Genomic DNA, 19,925 nt, shown 5'->3' on the forward strand with positions numbered 1-19,925 from the left:
CAGCCATTCTTTTCAAGTTGATGAATTAAGTAATACCAAATACTAGATCATTATATTTATTAATCTTGTTTTTCTTCGATAACAATTCAATTCAATTCAATTCAATAGTTTATTAAAGTCTCACCACATACATTCATATAAAACATGATAACAATAAGAGATAAAACATACAAATTAAAATGCATGAGCCATTCTAAAACGTATTATGAGAGACTATTGAGGACATAGTAATATATACATCTTAAATACAGTTAAAAAAAGGTACGATTTATAAAAAATATCATAGATTAATGATATAAAATGCCTTTTCTTCTCAGTAAAATACTATGACAGGTTTTGGCAACTAAGCTACATACATTTTCATTGTTAAATAAAAATATAAATTTATCATCATCAGACAATGACAAAATAATTTCATTATAACTACGTGTAATAATATCTAAAAATAGTGTCTTAGATCATCATACAATGGGCATGTTAATAATATATGCTCTTCATCCTCTATATCATTACAACTGAGACATAATCTTCCGTTTAATGCTAACCTTTCATAACGTCCAGTTTCAATCTTTAAAGGTGCTACACCACATCTAAATTTTGCAAATGCACTACGAAAACGTAAAGGTATATTTTGCAACAAATATTGTTCAGTAAAATATGAAAATTTAAACAATTTGTATGTTCTTAATTTATCACGTTGGCCATATTGACTCATTCTGTTACACCAGTCAGTTTTATATTTATCAAACATTTTTCCCTCTAATTGACATGTGGTACTCATATCAAGTATATTTACTTCTATTACAAAATTGTTCCTTATTATAACATTTTAACACTTCCATACTTGGTAACTCCAGTTTTTTTTAATTCTATAACTGCCTTTTATAATAGACCACTTAAAAATTTTATAATAAATTCTATCTACATACATTTTACTACATCTAGACCAGTGTCTAAAAACTCATTGTCGAACGTATAAGGGTTTCCAACCCACATCACCAGCTACTGCATATAGCTGAGTCGGTTTTAATAATGATTATTACTGACTAACGTTCGAATATTAGCCTAAATATGATCAAAACAAGATGCAATTGTGCTCCAATACGGTATTTAGATGTCCAGTAAGGAATTTATCCGTCTAATACGGCTTTCATCCGTCGAATACGTCATATTGGCTTGGTTAAAATCCATATTGGCCTAGGCCAATATAACGCATTGGACTAGTTAGTCAATATAGGTGTAATTGCGTAATGTTTTCCATATTGGGTGAGTTATTGGTCCTCGACTAGCAATATTGGACTTCGGCTATACGCCTCAGTCCAATATGGCTAGCCTCGGACCAATAATCTCACGCAATAATACTATATTATAATCATTTGCTTGTGCTCTAATTTCTGTCTGTTCCTTTGAAAGCACTCAATGATTTCAACAACTGATTAATTGAAGTGTGGTACCAAACTAAATTCAGGACTACAAAAGTGTATATAAACTATACCTCACAACCCATATTGTCACATATGGAGATCCTATATGTTGTTCAATTAATATCAGATTATCATATCTTATTAGTAAATACTGGTTTGCTGACAGAAAATATACTCTTATATTTTTTAAAAACTTATGAATCGTATATATATTAATCATGCAAGAATCACATGTAACCTGAAACCTTTAGTAATCAAACCATGTTCAACTTATATGTACTTCATTTGTTGAAAAATACATATGTTTGTGACACTTTTGACTTTGTTTTTGAATACTTCATTTAAGCTCACAAAATTTAACAATTGGAAGGTACAACTATAGTTATAAATATGTAGTAGGCGATACAAAATGTTTATTTCTTTTTTTTGTTGGTATTTTAGTCTTTATGTTGTCACACGTTGTACATGTTACATTCTTCGTGCATTACTCTTACGGGAGATAAATACATAATATTATGGGGTAATGTCCGAAAGCACCAGGCAGACCTGTTCGACTGAAAATATTAAATTTGACTGAATACATATTTTTCCAACTTCATGTAACATATCAAATTAAAAAAAAATAGTTCATTTAGAAAATCTATGACGTTTTGCAATTTTAATTCTCTCTGGGATTTATTTTTCAGGGGGTAAATAAAATAGTTCGTTATGACCCGAGAACCGATCGGAACTAAACATCATCCTTTCAGTTTTGAAATTGTATTGTATGTTTCGCATTTAGTAACTATATGCCTAGTTTGAAGGTTGTTATTAGGTATTTGTGATATTGGTCAGTCACACAAAAATAAACATTTTATTTCTTTCACCACGTGGATTGTATCCCTTTGAGCTTCATGAAAATGATTATGACTGAGCTTTGACATAATTTTCAAATGATACATCTCTGATAATAGTTGTCCGCAGTATTATATTGTTGCAGAGGCATTTGATATGGGTTGGGGATTTTGGGTGGGTAGCTCAACTTGTTCTTCACATACGGACACTTAAACCGAAATTCTAAGTGAACTAATGAAAATATAAAAAGATGTGGGTTCAAGAGGATATACTTTAATTTGTAGAATAATACATAAGTTTGGAATTAAGAGTAAAATAAATGTTGATTTAGCCTTTCACCTAGGAACATACTAACTGATAATTTTTGTTGCTATTGAATTTACACTGGTGGAAGTCAAAGTGTTATAGTAACAGAGAAGTAGAAATTACGATTTAAAAAGACCATTTGTATTTAGTTGGTTTAAACTTATTCAATCAACCAGGAAGTATTTTTATGGGAAGAGTATTATGACTTGTATTTTAATATTTTTGAACCAATCAGGAACTTCCTTTCATATTGAATTTTCATTTACTCCTTAGATTTATTTCACCAGCGCGATTTAAAAGTGCCTAAAAGCACATTACCAACCATCTTGTGCTTACAGAAGTTGTAGTTTTCTTGTATCACACCACGCAAAACAATCATACATTGTGATGGTTGCGGATGTGCTTCTATGGGAATTCCCGACTCAAAGTGTTTTATTTAGACTCAAAATTTCGAAAAGGCATTATCCACGATTTGTTGCAAATTTTTGTACTTTTTATCTATCCAAATTTTCACAAATTTTCACTTTTGGACCAATAAGAGTTTTTTTTAAAGACTCCAATGAAAATTCCGGACATGTGGACACTTTTGGAAATTGGCCCTACTTATGGTCAGAACCCTGGGGAAAATGACCGAGGTCCTTTTTTACAGCTGCTTCTTTCACTCGTAATCATTTTTAAAGCTAACTTGATGCATATTTTATGTTAAACTGCTGTGTCACATTTCGGAGTTGAAATCATAATAGCACATGTTTGAAGTTATGAAATGGTGTAATCTATTGATCAACATTTATTTCATTGTTTTTGACTTCTAAGTTGTCATAAAAGTAAAATCTTGTTAGAATATAACAACATTGAATGCAATTAGGACTTCAATCTTCTTTGATGAAGCTGTTAACCTCCGAAACATATATTTATCTACACAAAGAAATAATTAAAAGAAGGTTCTTGATAATCAGAGTTTCTCGGTACCAACTTCGCAACATCTTAAAGAGATGCATTTATATGCCATGAGATTAAAAATGATATCAAAATGTCTACTGAGCAGTTACTCGTAAATATAGACATATTTTGATTATGGGCAAAGGAATGAAAATTTTTAAAATGCCATAAAACTTTCAAAGACTATTTCCTCCAAGTTGATCGCAGGGTTGAATGGATAATGGCAGGATTGGAGTAATGCTTCATTCAATATGAATAATACATAGAGAAAACATCCAAATATCTTGACATGAGTTTGAACGTTTCATTCTGAATGAAATCAATAACAGGCGCTGCGGGTCAAAGATTGAAAAGAAAGCCTGAAACCTTCAGTGACTCTGGTAGTCCTGACTACTACTAAATCGATACAAACAGTTTGGTTTAGATAAGATTTCTACCTGTTTCAAAGGGTGGACACAATCTACCTGCGAGAATCGATTTAGTTTTAACGGCGCTGGAAGATTTTTGTAAAAGCGTGTCTCATTGTGTTTTGGAATAATTTAGGCAGATTCTATGAATAGTTTCCAACAGAATTCCAATTTTTAATAAACCATTCTACGTATTATAGGGAATATTCTTGGTGTAATGAATGTGATATCACTCTTTTTTGTCCTACTTTTCTTTAAATATCGGTAAATGTTGAAATCTTACATTTAATTTAAGATGTTTAGAAAACCAATCGATGCTTTTTAAAATGAAATATACAAAAACCAATGGTTCTTAATAAAAAAATCTTCAAAAGGACAATAAATGTAAGTAATATATTTCCATGTGACATTTCTGTTAATAGTTTGAGGTCCTCTTGTCGTTACCAATTAGGTTTTCATACCACCACTGTAGTTTACGTCATTCTAAAATAACCTAGTCTGCCATTTGAAGTTTTGAAGTAATTTTCAGTTCTTTCCTTTGAGTGTAATCAAGGGAACCAAGGTTCTAACGGTAATCAAAAGAATTTAATCCAGGGACAAAGACCAGATATAGAAAACAGACATACACAAACTGAAATCAGAGCAAATTTCAATGTCTTAACAAACAAACAAAAAAATGGTAAAAAAGATATAAAGCCGAAATTAAATGCATGAAGTGTAACAACAAGAAACTAAAATAAATGTCATGCCGTCGTAAACATTTAAATACTGATTAATGTGCCATTACTAATAGAACGAGACGCGGACTGTTCAGATCACAGCACGGGTACATTTATGGACAAAATGGACTGTCATTAACAATATTTGTTAAGGTATCACACTAACAACATTGAGCACATTATGCACCGACCATTTTTATCCTGGGGCAAGGGGTGCTGTGATTTGATGTCGGGTAAGATTTTTTTTCACGCAAGCGCAAATGTTTCGTCATATTTCAACAGCAACCGAAATGAATATTTTTATTTGAAAATCTGCCTTTTTAGTTAATGGAAAAAATATAGAATCGTTATTTGTATTTTTTAATTTTTGTTCTCTCCAAAATTTGGAACAATTATATTTTTTTCAAAAATAAACAAAGTCCCCATCTGATAAAATGGTCGATGCTAAGACACGCAAAGAGAGGGACAGTGCCTGTAAAAAAATACACCGGGACCACCATAAGAACACAACAAAAATAATAACAAGTGTACTCAATTATGATTGATGTGTCAGTAGAGGTTAGAATAATGATGATTTTGACAAGCAGGCAATAAAAACACTAATGAATATCAAAACGGATAGAAAAAATTCAACAACAATGATTGGTTACACAAAAAGCAATGAAAATGGCCATGGAGCAAATTATAGGCAACAATATTTATGGACAATACAAATAAAAACAGTGCAATAAAGAAGAAGAGAACCAACAATGGGATGACCGCTTTACACAAAGGGCGAATGTGATGGCAAAGCAAGAAGAAAAATCATCTACTATGATCGCTGTTACACGAAGAGCAATTATGACAGCCACAGAGCAAAAATAATCATTAACTATGTTTGCTGTTACACAAAAGGCAATTGTGATGGCCACGGAGCAAAAAATGTCATCTACTATGCTTGCTGTTACACAAAAATCAACTATGATGGCAACAGAAAAAAGTCTAAGACTTAAGTCTTCAAAGTCGCTAATCGCCAAATATTTATACCACTGATTTTGGCTTGCTTTCAACATCCGAAATGGTAATAATGCGGTATGCTCTAAAATCGGATGACTTCTGCTTGAATCTTGGTGCCCTTGATATGATTATTCTTTCATAACCGTGATGACTCGAATATTTTTTCTATCAAAACAACTGGTTACCAGGAAGTGCGGATAATGTTTCGGTTCAATTTTTTATATATAGTCATTTGTAACGAGCCCCTGTGTCAGAATCGGAAATTGGGTAATGTTCAATGCCTACCGATCATTTTATCTATTAATGTAAACTTGCTGTTATCATACAAGAAAAAAGAAACACACTTAGAACATGTGTATGATATTTAAGATCTCGTAGGAAGCTAGAGCTTTAAAGCTATGGCGGTAAACACGGCACCAATCAGCAGCTCAATGTGAAGTAGTAATATATGATTATGCAAATCATATTCGAATGTAAAGTACTGATATTACAAGTGCCAGAAATCGCTTACAATTACTAGCGACTTAAAAAGAATCATCTAATATGTCTGCTGCTCTACGAAAGACAATAATGCTTTCCACAGATAAGAAAAAATAATTTTGCTGCTGAAATATAAAGAAACATTTTGCGCTTGTGCTACTGTGAATGCTGTTACACACACACACACACAAGCCAATTATGATTGTGACAGGGCAAACAAAAAAAAAGAATCATCAAATATGATTGCTGTTACAAAAACAGTTATGATGGTCACAGAGGAAAAAAAAGAATCACCTACTATCATTGTTGTTACACATAAACAATTATGATGGTGACAGGACAAACAACAAAAAAAAGGAATCATTTAGTGTAATTGCTGTTACACAAAATACAATTATGACGGTCACCGAGCAAAAAAAAAAACAAGAATCATCTGCTTTGATTGCTGTTACACAAAAGACAGTTTTTATGGCTATAGGGCAATAAAATAATCTGCTATGATAAACATGACAAAACACAGGCAACAACATTGATCACATTATGCACTGAACATTTTAATCCTGGGGCACGGGTTCTGTGACTTGATGTCGGATAAGAATTTTTTTTCGCGTAAGCGCAAAATTTTTATTTATATTTCAGAATTGTCCTGCCTTGATAGTTAAACGGAATCGTTATTTGTATTTTTAATGGATGAGTAAATTTGTTTTCTCCAAATTTTGGAACAAGTATTTTTTTTTTCAAAGTAAATCCCCCTATATCTAAAAAAAAATGGTAGATGCTTTAGCAAGACACGCAAAGAGAGGGGCAGTTCTACTATGATTGCTGTTACACAAAAGACAATCATGATGGCGAAATGGTAAAACAAACAAAAAAGAATCGTTTACTGTGATAAATGCTACACTAATTATAAAAATAACTTGAAACAATTATAGAAAGTTGAATGCAATCATGATATAGTACCACGAATAATATTTTTTTAATGTTCTCTTTGTGTATTCAGCCTTCAAGTTTACTCTTTGAAAAAAAAAAATCTTTAAACCTGGTCCCTGCACAAAACAATAATGTCCATTATAAAAAACAACGGCTGCCACTGTGTCTTACTAGTTAGAAAAAAGCAATGGTCATGGTTCCTTTACATGGTACAAAATGCAATGCTCAGGGTGTCATCACTGAGAAGACAAAAACAATGGTCATAGGGTCATTACTGGGAACACAAACAATGTTCATGGTGCCATTACTGATTAAAAAACAATGGTCAAAGTGATATTGTTGGATAAAAACAGCAGTGGTCATGGTGTCATTAGTGGGAAGAAAATAAAAAGAATGGCCATGGCGCCATAATTGAAACAAAAACAGCAATCGCCTTGGTGCCATTACTAGGGACAAACACAAAAAAGGTCGTAGTGCCTTCACTGGCAACAAAAACAAAAAATGGTCGTGGTACCTTTACTGGTAACAAACACAAAACTGATCGTGGTACCTTTACTGGCAACAAACACAAAAATGGTCGTGGTACCATTACTGAGAGCAAAACAACAATGTTCATTGTGTCATTTGTGGGAACAAAACAACAATGGTTTTTGTTCAATTCCCTGGAGGAAAACAACGATTGTCACTGAGTCATTACTGGGTATATGCAATAAAACAATAATTTGACAGTGGTGCCAACAACATAAACTTTGGTTTTGAATTCGAGTAAGATTGTTTTCAACTTTTGACGAAATTACGCTTTGCAAACTAATTACGAAGGTCAATTCAATGCCTCTACAATAAATAAATAAATAAATCCCAATCCCTTTTTTAGTAAAAATATTGTTCACAGTGGTTTATTCTGGCTATTCCAACATTTTGAATTTTACATGTAAAAAGTAAGAATTCTATGTTGGATTAGCCAGAATTCTAAACAAAGGATTGAATTTGTTTATACTATTAAGCTGCATCTGCATACTCTACTACTCTGATCGGTTAATACACTGATCTGATGGTTCTTTCTCTTGAGGGTAGTCAGTCTAATATTCTAGATTCTAAAAAGTGGACCTGTGTCTTACTCCTCCCACACCACAGAATGGAATTGAATTAAACTTTCGCAGAATCTTTATTACCCCTATATAAATTAATGAGATTGTATTCAACTATCTCATAATCTTTATTGCATGTTTGATGTTCCTTTTGTATACCCTCTTCCAAATCAAATGATGAAGTAGGGGAGGGGTATCACGTTAGTGAGTTTGATATTAATATAAATGTAATCAAAATTGTTGGGGAAATAATTGATTATCTGTTTTAAACGAATTTCAATCTTTAACAATTAAATTTAAATACTTAAACTAAATAAAGAAACATTTCACCAAAAAATGTTTGTATCCTCTAAACAGGTACAATTATCACCATTATGATTAACATCTTCAATATAGTCAGAAATCTACTTTTAATTCCAACATAAAGTTGAAATATTTTTCAACTTTACCTATAAATCTAATTAGGGGTTAATTATTATAACAACATTTTATATTGTAAAAACATCTGTTATTTCCATGTTGGAATCGCCAGAATAAGAAATATTTTAAAATATTGGAATAGCCAGAAGATACCGTTCACAGTACCATAATAAACATAAATGTGGTTACATAGCTTAACAGACTTTTATTAATTGGTGACCTCGATGTCTTATCAAAAAAGTTTATACAAAAAGTTTATACTAGAGGTTATTGTTAATAACGAAATCAATAGTTACCAGAAACATAAAACTACAAATAATTGTGCATTTCTGGTACCATGTAAAACATTCCTGATACTGCATAAAACATTCCTAGTGCCATATAAAACATCCCTGATACTATAAAAAAACATTCTTGATACTATATAAAACATTTCTAGTGCTATAAAAGAGGGGGTGGACAGGTGGAACTACATTCTCGCTTTCTTCCCCCAGACCACCGCCCCCACCCTCCCGACCCGTTTCATTTTACCCCGGTTATTATTCCCAACCATAATCCCCGCTTCCCTTATTTTTCATCCCCCGTTCCCCGTCCCTTCATTTAACAACCGTTCCTTGTCCCCTCCATCACCGTTCCCCGCCCCTACAACCACCTATTCCCCACTTTATCCCTGTATTCCAACCTCCCCTGTCCAACCATATAACACAAAAAAAGAATACATGCAGTCCTGACATACTATAATGGTTGTTACAGTGTAAGAAAGAAGTAAGACAATAGTATAAGTTCGATGTAACAATTTGCATTTTTCGCAGTGATAAAATAATCGCAATGACAACTCACAGAAACATAAGAATGCAATCGATGCTGGTTCATATAGCCACTATCGATAAATAAAACCGCTTCCATTAATATACTTAAGTTTTTATTATTATTTGTAAATTTATAATGTTTCTTATCTTTTTTTCACAAGTCCTCCTGGTATAAACGTGACATTAGATAATCGCGATTCGGGCATCGTACAAATTAGGTTTCCGGAGTTGTATACGTACGTTTCATTATCAAATAATCTTAGATGTTAGTCTAACCAATTTTAATGATAAAGTGTGTAATTTAGACTTATGATATCTTGTTCAAAATTTAAATGAAATAAAAGGACTACATCCAGGCTTTGTCGTGCAAAATATAACTTTTAATGTTCTGTTTGCAGTGTTTTAGTGTATTAATGTGTTTTTTTTTTTGTTTTTTGTTTTTTGTTGTTTTTTTTTTTGTATCGGGTTTAAACGTATAGTTACTCTCAATTTCACTTATAGAATAGAATCTGTCTAACTTAACGTACGTGATTCATTAAATGAATAAGAACAATAAATATTTTTCTTCTAAATGTATTTCAGAAACTAACCAAATTTGGAAAATCTGTAGCAAAATTTAGCATCATACTATTCGTTGATGACCAAAAATCTTCTCGCAAGTTTTTGGCTTAAAGATAAAACATACAAGCAACTGATTTTAACATCTCTCAAGACCCAAGTACGAGTGTGACAATATGAAATGTCGCCTGATTCGGTGACAATCAATTATTTATCACAGAACTGTATTTGGCATTGATTGGGAAAAGAATATCGCTTCCTAATCTCCAACTGATTCCGTTAAATAAAAAAAACATATGTTTAAAGTAAAGGGTATTTTGTGTTTGCTATTTATTTCCATAGCCTTTTGACAACAGATGCTGAAGTATAACCACTCTTCCAAAACCGCTATACTCCATTATTAATGGCAATCAATACGATAGAAGGTGCCTTGAGGCTAGCGTATGGGTGCACAGTAGAAACGAATCGATAGTCAGTCCTAAACTTGCTACCAATTGTTAATGGGGGCTTTTGTCATCGATACGGCGCATGCTCTACTAATGTCAGATTTGGAAAATTGACTTTACCCATATTTAGTGAGCGGTGGATCGATAGTCAGGGGAACAGCATCCGTCGCTGGTGACAGTTGGATCGATGTGGTCTTCTCTTATTTATACAGTGAATCAGGTGTAAAATACTATCATTTTTAAGAGAAAAGTGACAAGATTTTAGCGAAATATCAAACTAGAACTTTTAGTGAAGAATTGACTTTAAAGTGGAAAGAGAACAGGGACCAAAATGTCAAAAAAGACGAACAAATCGGAGAAAGGACAGACGGAGGTAAAAAAAACTTTTCTTTTCTACCTTTACTATTGATTAACAATGTTCAACTGTTGATTTTTAGAGCAAGTGACATGTTTCACACATTTTTTGGGGGGAAGAAAGGCTTGATCAATATTGGAAAATATTTAGATTTTTGTCACGATATTTGTTTTCTGTAGAAGGACATGATGATGGATAAAAGGTGGATTGGAGGGTATGAGTTTAGAATCGTCGTAAATTTATAAAATGATGGGCGGTAATTAGTACTGTTTCGGTTCATCAATTAATAGCTGAAGGTATATAATTAGTAGAATTTAATGGTAGAATTGGGGCTAGTTAAACAATGGACAACTATAGAACGCTACCAAAATGGAGTCTCGATCGATCGGTAACGGGTCACACGTTTAACAAAATGACAGGAGTCGTACACCAGGCACGCGACACAGCTGTCGCCCTCCGTCAGAGGTACAGCTGGGGTGAATCACAACAATAGACTAACACAAAATGATATTGATTTTTCGTTAGTGGATGTAATCCAATGGTTAAAGGGGGAACAAACTATGTTACACCTGTGTGGATGATAAAGGTGTATATAACGGTACCAGTCGACAGACAGGTGCTGTTGGGATTATATTTTCACGTATTTTAGAAGCATAACCTCCAGATAGTATTACTAGTATGTGTAAGGTATTCATTCATTTGATTAACGTGGGTCGTATATTTGGAATTGCCACTGAATAAAATATTAGGATTTGTCACTATAAAGAGAGCTCTAGCATATACTCTTTGATTTAATTGTTGATGTATTAACCAAAAATATTTTAAGCATCCGTCACATCATTGACACTTCTAATCAGCAATCTCATAAGAACGTATTAAAGATTTCAGTCTTTCAAAAAGGACATCAATATTTTTACCTGAAAAAGTTCGTCATCAGTAACGACTCACCTGTATTGATTTTACCTGTGACAATTAAGCCTTTGAATTGGGCAAATGAGGTATTTCAGGTGATGGTATAAAGATAATGGAGATCCTGTATCTCCGAGGACAGAGCAGTGTCACACTAAGTCCTACTCGTATTGATTTGTCTTCCACGACTTTAAGCACAATGTACAAATTAACGCCAATCTCTACGGAGTTTGGAGCTTTTTGGCAACATGATGCTTTATTTGATGGTATACAAATGTACTTATCCAAATCAATAATGTATTGCAAACACATAAAACGTATAATTAACAAGGCAAATAATGTTTGTGTCACCACTGTGTACCAGCTGCTTGTGAATGTAGAAATATTCTACATGTGTGTTCTAGCTGCTCCTGAAAAGAAGTTAAAACATGCTTTGTGTTTAAAGATAAAAGCTTTTTTAAGAGTGTTTAAGAACTGGTCCAAGTAACTTTGGAAATAAGAACAAGTTTATTATCCTATCTGACTTAATAATTTTTTTTACATTATTTAAATATACCTTCGTCTGAAAGTGTAATTTCCCCATTGTACCATCAGAATTATCATACCTCTCATGGAGTAATCAAGGGATTCCAGATTCGAGCGGCAATCAAAATGTGTATATTCCAAGAATAAAGACTAGACAGGGAAAAAGACGCACACAAAAACATAAATAACTAAAATAACAGGTAAAAAGACGCACACAAAAACATAAATAACTAAAATAACAGGTAAAAAGAAACAAATGTAAAAGAGCAATTGGACTCCAGTAAAAACTTGGCTCATGAACCAGGTACACCGGTAGGGTAAGCGTCTTCTGCTTTTATAAAAAACATCCACCGAGTTGCTCATAAAATGTCACGTACGGAATAGACGAAAGAGGTAAGAAAAATTATAATACTTGGAACAAATCGGTTATCATGGTGCAGATGGATACATCATAACGGTCCACAGTTCATAATGACGCCCATAAAACTTTAGTAGTGATGACTTTGATTTTGTAGCAACAAATCCCTGCCCCAGAAGCCTAATCATAAGAAGTCTAGGACGGTATAAAAGTCCGTGTAGTTTGGACAAACTCTGGCATAACTTATCCGTGCGATAGGGAAAATCCATACGCATACAGATGCTGATGGGGTGTGGCCATAGATGGAAGGAAGATTGACGATGTTGAATGATATGTACCTTTCTGAATGTGTGTACCTTCCCTACTATGCCATCATGATTAACATACCTCTATGTAGGTGTAACTTCCCTGTTGTATCACCGGGAATGCCATATCTTTATGAATATGTAGCTTCCCTATTGTATGATCAGGATTAGCGTATCTCCATTAAGGAGTAATATCCCCTTTGTACGATGGAGATGTTCGTCATCCGTAGCACTTGAGTTTTTAGTTGAGTTAGTGTTCCTGTGTGCAAACTTTTTAGTTCTTTTTGTGTTCATCTGTTCTCCCTTTGGTGTTACCAGATTTGTTTTGTATCCGCGTTTGTATTCTTGCTATTGCTACATCTTATTATAAGTGAAAACACCTTTTGATAGAAATAAACAATGAAATGCGTTGTGTTGCTGTAGGAGTAGGGTTCTTAAGTAAACTTTAATAGAGGTTTACTTTTTATACGACCGCTTTCAAACTTCCATGTCGTCATTGTCGTTGTTATTTAGTGTCACCGACTGTCGTCAAATATTGTTACTTTCTGCTAGAGAAAGCTATTTGAAATGGTGTTCTAGAAAAATTGGGCCCGCCATAACATAAACATTGAATTTGTTATTCCTCGTCTGTTTTTTTCATTTTTTTCATTGGATTACTCGTGAAAATCCCCCTGAATGCGTTTTCTTTATTAGACTTTTTAAGTTACAAGGGGTTAAAAGTGCCAAAGCGTCATTTATTGAATGACGGTATTTCTATTTTTTTCTGCTGATTTTAATGGCTTGTTTCTATTGTACCTTTCTACATGGACTTTAAGACGTGTGCTGACAAATTGTTCCTTCGTAATTCATTTTAGAGGTAGACGGATCCAAGTGGTCCACACTCTTTTACAATTGAAACAAAAGAATGCATTACCAATTCATTATCAAAAACAGTTTGTGTCCCTGTGTATGTATCAAAATGCTTAAAGTGAATCCACCATTTTAAACATGAGTCAAACATTGAGTGTCTCCAATGTTCTGAACGTACATGGTTCTACGGACTTAAAGGGAGGCGATCGTATATCATGCTGTGCTCGGTGAAGCTTTTTACTCTTGGCTACTCATAATCAGTTAAGGTATCAACAGTGTATCAGAATTTACCTTTATTACAGGAGAGTATGTCAGCCTCAGAAAGTATGGTTAGCGAACAGAGTCCTGCACCAGAACAGAGGATCAGTACACCTATAAAAGGTAATTTAGTGCACATAAACCGATATGTTTATATTACCTGTTGCACCAGTATAGGCGGATCCTAGTTGACCCTGTACCCTAATATGCTGGAACAAATGTTGATTAATAATTAGAAAATTATGGAAAAATCAATAGTTTATGCCCTCTGTTAGACCTGCCAGTGGGTCGCATTTTTAAGGATTTCTGGACCCGCCGCTGACCAGGCTTCAGTGTTGAGATGGCATTTTTTTGCTCACCTGTCCAAAGGCCAGGTGAGCTTATGCCATCACTTGGCGTCCGTCGTCGTCGTCGTGGACAAATTTTAAAAAAATCTTCTCCTCTGAAATTACCGGACTGACAGGTTTTAAACTTGGCATGATTGTTCCTTAGGGTGTTCTGTATAAAGCTACCGTTGAGATTTTTGATCCATGAAAAAAACATGGCCGCTGTTACTAAAAATAGAACATAGGGGTCAGATTGCAGTTTTTTGTAAATAACTCAAAAAACCGTTGCCTTTAGCAAATTTCTGGCGTGGATAATATTGTTCAGCATCATGAGAAGGACCTATGCCGAAATTTTCAAAACCTTTCATTGACTAATGTAGGAGTTACGACCCCTGAAACAGTTTTTTTTGTTGTTTTTTTTTCACATGTACAACTTTGAAAATCTCCTTCTCTAAAACCATTCAAGATCATTGAATGAAAATAAACATAATAGTTCCTTAGTGTATTGTGCTCAAAACTGTTGTGATTTTTAATCCGTGAATAGATATGGCTGCCTATACTAAAAATGGAACTTAGGGGTCATAAGACAGGTTTTTGATAAAAAATTCAAAAATTGTTGCCTTTAGCAAAATGCTGGTTCATGAATAATTTTAGTTGATTTTAACTTAGCCTGTCTCATTCCTCAAGTTTTTCAAATATGCAATTGGTTAACCAGGTGAGCGATTCAGGCTCTCTTGAGCCTCTTGTTTGATACACCGTCGAAATTTCTTGATTAGTTGTGAGGGGACATTATAATCTTTATCAACACAACAAACTTCGGAGCAATTTTAGGTTGGCCTATATTGATTGACAGAAACAAAATAAGGTGAGTATTTTGATAATACTGACATCGCGTAGGGTCTTGGTACGAAAACGTATACATGTAGGTATGGCCTTAAGCTTTTATCTCTCTAAAAGGCTGAGGGTATGAACCCATTGCCGTTTGTCTGTCCAAAGAAAGATTTAATCAACGGTAACGCTGTTAATATTTAATGTAGGTGTATATTATATTCCGGATTCCCTTCCCTCCATCTCTCTATCACACTTGCATCTCATTCGTTCTCTTTGACATTGGACGGATTTCTATGAACTTGACATTAATGTTATGTGAGTGAAACTTGTACAGTCATTATTTAGATTTTCGATCTGAATTTATTTGGTAGTTTATATGCAATGCTCTGTGTGCATTTGAAAACAATTATAGTATTTAGTAAGAACAACACAGAAAAGAATATCGGTAATAATCGACCTGCAAGGCAATTGTTATACAAGCCAATTGTTTTATATCCCCATTCAATTTAGCAGAGAAAAGTTCGCACTGAACGGTCAGTTCGTGGTGCTTTATTCGATAAAACCAGTATTATGTTTAAAGAAACACTTTTAACGATTACGCATAACGGCGTTTTCAATGGTGATGTGCTTCTAAGTTATCAGTATTTTACAGAAAGGGAGACCAGACGGTGCCGTTGCGCTTAATAACATAACACATGGTGATTCCAACTACTAAAAACAAAAAGTTTTTAAATGAAATGACCGAAAAATTAAATATGCTGCATAATTTGATAAGAAATGTAGTAAATCTGATTTGGCCTGTCTCTCAACTCTCTTGTGCTGTTCACGTACAACTCAGATAATGGTTAAAGCAAGTACCATTTAAGAATCGTAAAGTCATGATAAACCTACCATGTAAATAGCTTTATATTTATTGTCAGTAAAAACTGTTCAATAATTCTCTGATTTTCGTTACTTAAAACATGACGAGCCCCTATGGTGAACCAATATCTCAGGGAATGGAGTGCTGTTTGTAGAGAATCGATTGGAGTATTAATGGCTACATTAGTTCTTCAACCATCCTCAACTGTTCACAATCAATTCCTTATCTGGCTAGAGTATGATATGGCACCCAGCATGTCTTATTACTGATAACATACACACATGTCACCATCATAACATGTTACAAGCAGATTTTTAAAACAGGGATTTCCGTTTTGAAGTGTAACACAAGTTATACTACATTCAAATTTTGTTGAGTTGGAAGACAATAGTATATTTCGCCTTTGACGATTACTGAAAATTGTTTTAACGCTAAGTATAAGTTTATTTAAGAAAAAAAAACTACATTTAAGAAATTTTGTAATGATTTCGTTATTTCATTAAGTTAAGGAACGTTTTACGATCGATTAAAAAAAAATATTCATATTTTTCAAAATTGTATACTGTTACTTATTGAATGTCTTGTGCTTCCACCTTTTTAACCCAATATTGTAACCCAAAGGCACTACGGATTTTTGTAGAATTTAAAAATATATAAAAAGGTGGTTACTTTTTGGCAGTCAGGGAATTCTGTCGACTGTTACCAGATTTCCTGTCCGTACGTACAGACTGTAAATAAAACGCGCAGTATATCTATATGACAGACATGATGACCTTAGATCATTTAGAAGGGATAATTTGTACCCTATTATAGCATGTGGTCCTTATTATCAACTACATTGTATATGATTGATTGATTGTTGGGGTGTAACGCCCGAGCAGCAATATTTCAGCTATATTCAGGCGATGACATGATGATGAAATAAAAAAAGGGATGGGACACAAGGACAATAGGGTCGACAAATTTTGATTGCCACTAACAAAAAGGGAGGGATGGTAGGGTCGGGCAAAGGTTCCTACTCCTATCGGATACCACAGCAGGGTTCTTTAAGGTGCGAGGAACTTGGCATCTTTCCCAACACGGTGCACCACTATGATTTGCAGTCAGGTTTTCCGTATTATAGCCTGACAACCCCAGCATGTAACACCCCAGGGGTACCCCATTTCACCACCTAGGGCACACAACCCAGTTGCTCTGAAGACAGAGCGCCTACCCCCGGCTAGGTTTCTGAGCACTATTTAGTCGCCTTTTACGACAAGCTTAGCGCTGCCACCGGCCTATTCTTTTGACACCCGGACCCACACGGGGCTATTATCAACTATATTTCGTGGTTTGTTGGGTGATTTGACGTATATTTTCACACCATTTTTGCTTCCATCTCCTTCTTACAAAATCCGAACGTCATTTTGACTTTAATTTCACGTGTAAAGTACATAGATACGTCGGTTTAATTAGCAACTTGTCGAGAACAAAGTTCCTTTTAGTTGTAAATCAAGCTTCATAAACATCCTTACCTCCCGTGGAACCTTGCTGTGGATAAGCTGGGCTAATAGTCACTATCACGTATAGATTAAGTAACCTTAAGGAAGTTTTTAAAAAGCTATACGTAAATTACGAATTTTTAAACGTTATAAAATACTTCTATATAACGTCGGCTTATGACTGTACTTAGCGGCATTGTATGAACGGCATTTTATTGTAATATAAAACACTGCACATTATGTTATAGATTTTTCTTATTATTATGCACTTTTGTTTGGGCATCGTAAATTATACCTTAGTTTTCACTGATAACCCACGCGACCTCATCCGACTAGGTCTCATTATAGGCTGCGGTTCAAACAAGGTAATATTTACATTGCCAAAACAAAAAACCAAAAAAAACCCAAAAAAAAAAACAACCAAAAAACCAAAAAAAAACTTCATAAAAGTATGAAATATCTGTTTTCATCTAATTTGAACAAATGAAATGCAACATATTTCTAATTTTTAAAAAATAAATTTCCATCAATTCTAATAGAAATTTGTTTCCCCAATTAGTATTATTGACCACGCATTTCGTGTAACTTTTAACCGCGGGAAATGACCATTTGCGGAGATGGCTGCAATTGATAATTTGACCGAATGGAAGATTATCGTGGGGACAAATGTCATTAATATGCCTTATGATGAGAAATATGTTTCTTTAACGGAAATTTTGATTATCCCGCTGTACCAGTAATGCCTGATGGTCTTCAAAACTGTAACATGCTTATAAATGTAATTCTGTCAGAAAAAAAAACACGGTAACTCAAGAATGAAGTTCAAGATCACAATATGGTATACACATAGATTTGCCCTTTCAAAAGTTATCAAAATGTATTTGAATTCACCGAGATTTAACATCTTTTAACATTTAAACGAAATCGTATTGAACTTGAATTTTACCGAACATTCGCAAATTGTGGCAATTTCAAATCTCTGATACCATCAAAGAAGAAACAAATGGACAGGGTCTTCGGTTAAAAAAAATATTATATATACCGCCTTTGCGGGGATAGTGATTATGGTGTCCGTACAAATTTTGTATATTTACATTGAGGGGTCTTGAGCTCAGTTGGCCTAACACATTTTCATGCGGTTTCTCGACCCACCCTTTTCATGTTAATTACCTTTCTTTTGACAATTTTGGAAAAAAAATCTGGGTATTGACATGATCTCTTTACTTTTGTACAGAAAAGGGACATAAAGTTTACGTACATTGTAATTTAAAAAAAATCTACAACCCTATTTTAAAATTTCATGGAGTAGAAAAGACCCATTGTTGAAATCGGAATTATGCGGTTTGGGATTCAAATCCTGAAAGTTTCTAAAATAAATCATAGTATAAATGATAATGATTATACCATAGTTTTCCATTGAATTATACACATGTGCTGGTTCCAGTGTTAGCATTACAAAAATATATTTTAATGAATTAAAATTCAACGTGTCGTAGTTTCCTTTCCTCTTTCGTCTACTCCGACTTGACTTTTTATGAACAACTCGGCGGGTGTTTCTAGAAAAGCAGAGGACGCTTACCCAACCGGTACACCTGGTCCATGCTCCCAGTTTTTAGTGGAGTCCGAGTTGCTCATTTGCTTTTGTTACTTTGTATGTATGATTTTAGTTACTCTATGTTCTTTGTTGTGTGTGTCTGTTTTCCATGTCTTGTCTTTGTCCCTGGATTATATTCTTATGATTACCGCTATAACCTTGGTTCCCTTGATTACTCTTTAAATGAATTATAACCTATTTTATCTATGGGCGAAAAAAATAATGTTACTCGGTGATAGTTTTTCCCCGACGCATTGATTAGATGTTTCCATTATATTTTCAACTTATTAAATATTGGCGCAACAAGAAAAAAAATCGAGAAACGATCTTTAGAACACTGAAAGACTTTCAAGTAAAGTCATGAAACTCTGTTACTGACTTGAACTTGTACTAAAAAAAGTTGTTTTTTTTACTTTTTGTTAAATCAGTAACATTTTGGTCAATATGTTGTCAAGATGTACAAATAAAGCGGGGTCTGTTGAAGCATCGCCAAGGAGACATAAAATTGTAGATGAATTGATACAATAACCATAACAGGTTGTCAACAGTATTTGCTGAAGGTAAATCCCGACCTAATACCGGATAATTAAAGTCAGGAACCGTAGGTATGGTGTCGTCTGCTAAGCCTCTCTGGCAGACGATCAATACGTAAGAGAAGAACTATTATTCATGGAGCGTCACAAAGGAATCGGATTTGCATGCAAGAGAAACACGTATCACCTCCTGTGCTTACTATAGGAACTTAATCCAATAAAAACGTAAATGACACCAAAAATAGAGATTTTAAATTCATTGGAAAACAAACTTGATGCTTTGAATCATGTTTAAAGGAGAAAGTTCCTGAAGGTAAGGGATAGACGAGATCGATATTTTTGGATGTTGAGTCAACATCCATTTAGTCAGGTAACACAAAGAG

The 19,925-nt window shown here is 34.0% G+C and overlaps 1 protein-coding gene across 1 annotated transcript in view; it reads left to right on the forward strand.

The window, feature by feature from the left end:
• LOC148630175 (nucleolar protein 4-like) overlaps window positions 1-19,925 on the forward strand; it is a 46,834-nt gene that overhangs the window by 22,155 nt on the left and 4,754 nt on the right. The window contains exon 4 of the mRNA XM_088562435.1: window positions 13,960-14,038. Within this exon, the coding sequence (XP_088418561.1) occupies window positions 13,960-14,038 (79 nt within the window). The remainder of the gene's footprint in view (window positions 1-13,959; window positions 14,039-19,925) is intronic.

The sequence above is a fragment of the Perna viridis genome, chromosome 1, assembly GCF_037379345.1.
Source record: "Perna viridis isolate PV_CMFRI_1.1 ecotype Kerala chromosome 1, ASM3737934v1, whole genome shotgun sequence".
Lineage (NCBI taxonomy): Eukaryota > Metazoa > Mollusca > Bivalvia > Mytilida > Mytilidae > Perna > Perna viridis.